General features: G+C 40.8%; 1 protein-coding gene across 1 annotated transcript in view; it reads right to left on the reverse strand.

Annotated features, from left to right (window-relative positions):
* The window catches only part of DOCK10 (dedicator of cytokinesis 10), a 347,252-nt gene that overhangs the window by 91,590 nt on the left and 247,707 nt on the right, over positions 1 to 7,955 (reverse strand). The window contains 2 exon segments of the mRNA XM_012642470.1: positions 2,752 to 2,898; positions 6,214 to 6,285. Coding sequence (XP_012497924.1) covers positions 2,752 to 2,898; positions 6,214 to 6,285 — 219 coding nt within the window.

Below are 7,955 nucleotides of genomic sequence, written 5' to 3' on the forward strand. Positions count from 1 at the left end.
TGGCTGAATTTTTTTTCTTCAATGTTTTGCCTCTTATTTTTGCTTTTTACTTGCTCCCAGAAAGTAAAAAACGCTGGTCAGGGTTAAAAAGGAAGAGATTTAAGGAGGAAAAAAATTACTTTAGTTTTCTACCACATTTTAAGACCTATGGGAATAAAGTTTATTGCTATTCTGATGCTTAAAGTGCTTGACAGAATAGGAAATTTGGAAAATATTATCTACAGTCCATTTTGTAAACAAAATATGTTTAAAGAAACATCTGCAGTGTTCTTCCCTAAATTGCAAAAAATGCAAGTCTCTAAAAGGGGGAAAAGATCTCATATCTACCTTCCTTGTTTCTAATTTTTAGTTTTAATGGCATTTATTTGACACAGAAAAGTTTTTTAAAAATCATATTTTTGGATAATTTATTAGCTGAATCATTTGAACTATAAAAGAAAAAAGGAAAGGAAGAGAAAGTGGTTTTGGAAGACATAAAATTGAATGTAGTCATTTGGTGTAATTCCAATGAATTGAACTCTGAGATTTCAGCTGCTCAGTGCTGCCCACTTTCAGTGTTGACATTATAAATCTCTTATATTCCCAGCAAACTGATGGTAGTTACTTGCTCAACCTGGGCTTCAAATGACTTCTACCTCTTTTGGTTATTTAATTCTACATTAGTAATCAAATACTGTGAATTAGTTGACATTGACATTTAGCAATTAAAATATTGTAACTCCACAGTTGTGCCAAGATTGTTTTCTAAGAATCATGAGAACAGAATCTCTAGGAACTGGTGCGTGGGCATATAAAAATGCCCTGGGTTAAAATGTACCCTCCCTTACCCCACATCATGGGAAAGTAACATTTTCTGAGCAATTATGCCAAAAAACTTACACATTTCTCAATATTCTCTTTTTGAAGTAGATAGGATTCAAATGGCTCCATGACGACCTGTGCAACTTTTGCAGTTTTTCTTTTTGCTGCCAACCTGGATCACAACTCTACTTACCTGGGCATATCTGTTTAGATACTCTTTTTATGAGGCAGAATACCAAGGTGGTAGCAAAGGCAGATTCATTCATATTTTTATTTTCCTGCTCAGACAGCCATGTCTTTTAGCCCATTCGCCTGACTAATCACTGCTTTATTTCAACTAGCTTTTGAAAAACCATTTGGAAATCATCTAATACAAGAGAGACTTGGTTTGTTAGCAAAATATGTTCAAAGAAACATCTGTGGTTTTCTCTTTAAACATCAAAAAAGAATGAATAAGTGAATCTCTGAAAAGGGAAGACTCTTCATATCTACTCTATTTGGCATAAATATTCTGTGTTTTTGGAATAAATGAATGTTTTCTTAGAGTTTATCTTTGCAAAAGCTACAACTGGTGGTTCATACGCTAATGTCTAACATGGAGGCAGAGGATAAGTGTCCAAGGTAAAAAAGAAAATAGAGGGACCAGTGGCTATAGGAAAGGACAAAGACATTCATGTGGTTTGTTTCAAAATTTAGAAGTTCATAATTCATCACTGAACCACTTATAGAATAAAATTATCATTGCTATCACAATTGGTGAAATAAAATAAATGATTTTTTCATTACAATATATTTTTTTGCATGTGATTTAGAATATTTGGTCTTCAGTTTATTAAACCAAACTGAGAAAAAGTTCGGTAGAGTATTAGTTATCCTCTAAATCAGAAGTCTGCAAACTTTTTCTGTAAAAGAGCAAATGCTAACTATTTTCCGCTTTGCGAGCCATATAGTCTCTGTCACAACTGCTCGACTTGGGTATTGCAGCACAAAACAGCCACACACAAGTCACCGTACACAATATGTAAATGACTGAGTACCGCTGTGTTCTGATAAAACTTTGTTTACAAAAGCAGGCCAGATTTGGCCCATGGCTGCTATGATTTATTTTCTGACATAAAAGATTAATATAAATTATCCTAAAACAAAATCAGAGGGGCCAACCCAGCCCTCAGCAATGAGCAGGAGAGCAGCCACACCCAGAATCAAGAAGATGCTGGGATGGGCCAGACACAGGGCACCCATGACATGAGGGCCACACTCAGTGAAGCTTGACCCGAGGAAGGGCTTTTTGCAGGGATAAGGCTGCCTCTGCTGATCTGGCAGCCAAGGAATGACCCCTTTCTCCCTCACTGCCCTTTGGGAAGGGGATGACAGGTTACCACATAGAAGGTCTTTCTCCAAATTCAAGAGACCCACTCCAGCCTGGGTGACAGAGCAAGAGCCTATCTCTCTTAAAAAAAAAAAAGATAATTTTCCTTTCCTGTGGCGAGTGTGATCTCTTCATCATGTAAAAAAGAGCCAAATGTAACAAAGATGCAAATACCCAAAGGTTTTTTTCAAAGTGGCCATTTGGTATCACTGCTAGAGCTATAGCCAGTCCAGAACGTCACTTCAATGATAGAAATGCCCAAAGAATAATCCTGCCACGGTGCAGCTTCTCCTTTAAAAATTTCATTTTTTTTCCTTAAAAATATTTAGAAGTACTATGATTTGACCATACTCAACTGGATACTTTTATCTAACCTTGGTCTTTCTTTAAGGAAACTGCAAATTGGAAAAAGAAATTAGAAAGTATTTCAAGCAGGAAAGCTGTATACATGAAAGTATTCCTCTGACAGTGCTAGCTCTGACACTTCATCATACATGAAGATGTGAATCGATTAACATTTAGAATACGGCGCATCCACTATCAGGGGGCTGGAATAGATCTGTGGTCTCACGTGACTGTACCTTAAGAAATCTGGCAACGCTGTGGTTTGCCCTCCTTGTTTCTTCAAGCGCATCTTTGTATTTCCAAATCACGTGGTCACACAGGACCATCACGAGATTGTCCAATTCATTTTGATAAGATTCAGGAAATCTTTGAGGCCGGGAAAGCTAAGGAAAGAATGGATTCTTTCTTTATAATGTGGCATGTGAAATAGTAAGCCAGGGAAAAATAAACTGGAAGACTTACTTCATTTTACAGATTGTCAAATAAAAAGAGTCCTTTTGAAAACGTGAAAGCAATAATAAAATAGAAACCTTTTAATTTCAAGGTCATGATTTCCATTATTTTTAATTTAATATTTCCTTCTATTTTGGTCAGTATGTTTTTCACTTTTTCCTTAAGAAGTAAATTATAACATGTTAATTGCAAACTACAGAAACAATGTAGAAATGTACAATGTAAAATGTGAACCTTTTCTGTACCTTCTCACTTCTTAATTCCTCTCCTTTCCCTCTCAGGGAATAACTACTACTAATGGTTTAATGAATATTAATCTAGATTTTTTTGGACATAGAGTTCTCCATTTAATTTAAAAATAAATTATTATTATTATTTTTTTTAAACTCGGAATTCCCCCCAATGAATGAGTATAAGAAATCAATAAATGAATAACTAGATGAGTACAGCTATTGGTTTAAAATGTCCTCTAATACATGGTGATTCCCAACTGGTCTTAACTCCCCTGGTCAGTGGGACCTCACAAGTCAAGCTGCAGTAGAGCTTGGCTGTGAGATGACATCATGTCCATGGAATTAAACTGTCTGGACCCCCAAAGACCACTCAGGCCTGGGAATCCATCCCTCCTGTTTGGACTCCTGCACATGAGGGGAAAGTTTGAGGCAGCTAAATTGTCCTATCTCAGCTTCTACCTCTTGATAATATTCATTCATTTTTACATGTTGGCTTTAAAAATGAGACCCAGCCACATTTTCCCTGTAGACAGAAACACGGAATTTAGAGGTAGACCGAAGCATGTATTTCCAAATTACGAGCACCCAGCCTTCCATGCTGCAAGAATAAAAATCATGAAGGCTGAAGTTAGAGGAGTTGTAAGACAGAGATTTAATGGGATTTAGTGGGATGTTGGAGCTGGCTTAGACTGGTTTTTATTTTTTTTAAACAGTGAATTTATCAGGACACCATTGTATAGGTATTTTGAGAATCTCATGGTTATTTTTTGCATATAGTTTAAGTTTATTGTTGAAATAAAATAAATCCATAACTAATAGACCTACTTGACTTGATCACACTCATTATTTTTTATTCTGTTCCACGTACCTTGGGCAACAAGGGTAAGCAATTCACCTACACAACAACAGCAACAATCACTTTCTAAATAATTGAAGCACATTTGTATTTTCCTGTTTTCATTTTGTTAGTCCTCTAAGATCCATTAAACATACCAGTGCCTGCATTTTCTCCATATAACATGTATTAATGCCTTGGGCTTTGACATTCTTTTTGTTCCTTCCTCTTTATTACTGTCCTGTTGCCCACTCCCATGTTTAACCCAAAGATGTGCTGTCTGATAAATACACGAGTAATTTTTAAGTTGTTGTCTGGAAGTATAAAGGCTCGAGGTGGAAGAATTCTTGCACTGGAGATTGTGGATTTTCTGTCTCAGGACAGGAGAAGAAGGCAGTGAGACGTGGTGGCCCAGCATGCTCCCTGAGCCACAGAGCTGGACCATGAAGGAGCATCTGGGCTGTGGTATGACAGAGGTCACAAGGAATAGGCTCAGGATACATAGGCTGAATTTCAGGCATGTGGGAGTTTTGTTAGGAACAAGGAGGGTGATGGGAAATACAAGGATTAGCCAGATCAATGAAACTTTTGCTAGTAGCGATCAGTGTTGAGAAGGCCTTCAGTGGTTCCCAGGAAATAACAGGAACTCACCTTGGCTAAGAGGCACCATCTGCCCAACCACGTTGCAGAGGCCCTAAATGAAAGCCCCTGCCACACCGCAGTAAGTGCGTACTGTGATGATGCTACCAGTTCTCCTCCAAAGGGCCCTGCAGCTACTTACTCAGGCCCCTGTGCACTGGGGAGAAGGGAATACTCACATATTTCAAGGACTATTGGACACAGGATCTGAATTGACACTGATATCTATTAATAGAAACCAAAGCATCACCATGCCTGCCCTGCTAGAGTGAGGACTTACAGGGATAAAAATAGGGTCATGGCTAAAGTTCTGTTAACGGCAGGTCCACTGAGTTCAAATAATTGATATTGGCAAAATTGGCATTTGGAGTAACCCTGCACTGTGTGCTTGTCCTGTGGGGCTATCCTAGTGGGGAAGGCCAGGTGGGAGCTTCTGATTTTGCCTCTCCCTCACCAAGAGAGCAAATCAAAATAAAATTGCAACCACCACCATGCCTACCCCATGCAGTATTGTTCTGTTTACTCTCCAGGTGCGGCAGGGGCAGTGTCAGAGGTCTCCCCTTGGCCTTACCCACAATGGGAGCTGAGATAAATACTCATGTGTGGAACTCAGGTGATCCACCTGGGTGCTTCTTGGTCTGTAACTGTGAACGGTCACATGCAGCAACCCTGGTGTGAGTAGAGTATGACGACCAGGGGCTCACACCACTCTGGAATGAGGGTGTGGGTTACATGACCAGGTGAGTCACTAAGACCTTCAGAGCTGCTAGCTAGGGCGAGAGGAATCTGGAATGGACAGCAGAGGAGGGAGATGATGAGTTTCATATGGGCTGCCGGGGAGACCAACTGCCGTGACAAGGGCTGCAGTTAATCCCACCGGACTCCCTCTTCTCAGCTTCCTTTCAGGAAGAGAGGCGGTGGGAACTTGGAGGAGCGGCTTTACGAACATGTGCAACACACCGCGCAAACTGTGGACTGTGGCAGCCAGGAATGTGCATAGCTCAGGTGTTCCTTCAAGAGAGAATCTACGGGAAGGAATGTGGAGAGCTGCTGTGTCTTGGGATCCACTCCGGCATTAATGCCAAGGCTGCTCTCTCCCAGGCTGCTCCCGCCAGCGACTGAGCCTGCCGAGGGCCTAGAGCCAGATGCCCTGCCCAGTGCGGGGCTCTGTCCTGAGCATTCTTTGCTCTCAGACTGCCCACCCGCCCAGCTAAAACTTTCTGAGCACGAGGATCTTTCAGCCAATCTTCCTTCTTTTTCTTTTTCTTTCACAGGTCTCAGATCTTTGTGTTCCTTTTTCCTGTCCCTTTTATCCTTTATAGCTATTTCCCCCAATAAATACTTTGCACTTCGATTTTTGTCCTGGCATCTGCTTCTGAAAAGTTTGTACTGACGTACAGGATCATTTTCCCTACCTAAAAAGCAATGAACATAAATTGCTAAAGTTTACAAAGCAAATAAAAATGGAACTAATGAGAGCATATTCATAGGTGCAATTGTTGGATAATGTTATAATACTGTGTTACCTATGTTCTTACCTGAATTTTATTTGTGTCAATCAAGTGCTGTGCCATTGATTTCAGGATAATAGCAAAGAAGAACCAGGAATGCTGTTAGGAAAAAAAAAGATGGTAAGGAATGTATTTGCCTATGGTAAAAATAATAATTCTGTTCTTTATGATATCTAATATTACAATATTTTTCTCTTAAAATGTATTCCTTGAAGTTAAATGAATTAGGGCAATAATGTATTCGCCATCACGGTAGGATGATCTTTATCAAAGTTCTAATGGCGAAAGTAAGTGTCAGACATTCCAGCTTCTCAATCATCTCCCAAAATATTTTAAAGTAAAACAAGTTACCAGTTAGCTCGACATGACTGCCTAAGCAATTGTTTTATGAAATGTTTATTCATAGGATGTTGTTCTATTTGTTTCACTTAGTTAAACAAAACTAAACAAACTTTTTATATCAAAATATATCATAGCAGGCCCACCGCTGAAAGTTGAAGGGCTAGAGGTGAGAGTGAAAATGGAAGGTCATACATCTAAACATCTAGAATTTGGAAGTCAAGCTGACAAAGTGTAAAATAAAATATGTTTGATCCTCCTACTTTACAAACATAACTTCATAACACCTTGCAATGCTGCAGCAGAATGGGGGGGCCTGGGGAGAGCAGGGTCCACCCCTCCCTTCTTGCCCAAGGCTCTGTCCTGCACCTTGAGGGGCCTGGTGCACATGTGAGACTGTCCTGCACACACACCCAAGTGCTGTCCACAAACCAGCCTCCTCTCTGCCACAGACGCCTCCTTGGGGTCCAGGGCTGCATTCAGGCATCGAGATCTGAGCTCTGGAGGGTGGACTTGGGAAAGGCCTAAGCAGGCCCTGGAATCAGCCTACAGGCCCTCGAGACGGGGCACCTGGGCTTCCTTCCAGGTTTAGAAAGGGAGGTGGGGGCTCCTAGTCCTCTTGCTTTCTTAGCTACTGTCATACCTTGGCCTATGAAGATGGGTGCGGATAGAGACCAAAGCACATCCTGGGATGGGTGCCCCTCTTTCCTGGGTGATAACTATCCCAGATACAAAAAGTTGTATCATATAATACAGTTTCAAGAATACACCTCCCTCCTCCTCTCTCCTTCCCTCTCCTTCCACCACAGGTACGTTTTGAATTTTGTGCTAATCATTCCCTTGCTTTACTTCATAATTTTGCTCCCAATATTTATGCATTGAAGGAATATTTAGTTTTCCCTGCCAATGAACTTCACATAAACAGAACCATCCCGTATGTGTTCTTCTGGGATTGCCTTTTTCATTCAACAAATTCTGTTCTGTGGTTCTTCGATGTTGAAGCATGTAGCTGGGGGTCACATATTGTCATGACATCACATGTATAATCACCATTTACTTATCTGCTTTACTGTCCACGGACATTTGAATTATATCCAGTTTTAGGCTGATAACAAACAATGCTGCTACTCCAGGCATGGTGGCTCACGCCTGTAATCCTGGCGCTCTGGGAGGCCAAGAAGGGAGGACTACTTGAGGTCAGGAGTTCGAGACCAGCCTGAGCAAGAGGGAGACCCCGTCTCTACTAAAAATAGAAAAAATTAGCCAGGCAACTAAAAATAGAAACAAAAGTTCGCCCAGCATGGTGGTGAGCACCTGTAGTGCCAGCTACTCTGGAGGCTGAGGCAGGAGGATCGCTTGAGCCCAGAGTTTGAGGTTTCTGTGAGCTAGGCTGATGCCATGGGGCACTCTAGCCTGGGCAACAGAGTGAG

The sequence above is a fragment of the Propithecus coquereli genome, unplaced genomic scaffold, assembly GCF_000956105.1.
Source record: "Propithecus coquereli isolate 6110/MARCELLA unplaced genomic scaffold, Pcoq_1.0 Scaffold18, whole genome shotgun sequence".
NCBI classification, from domain to species: Eukaryota; Metazoa; Chordata; class Mammalia; order Primates; family Indriidae; genus Propithecus; species Propithecus coquereli.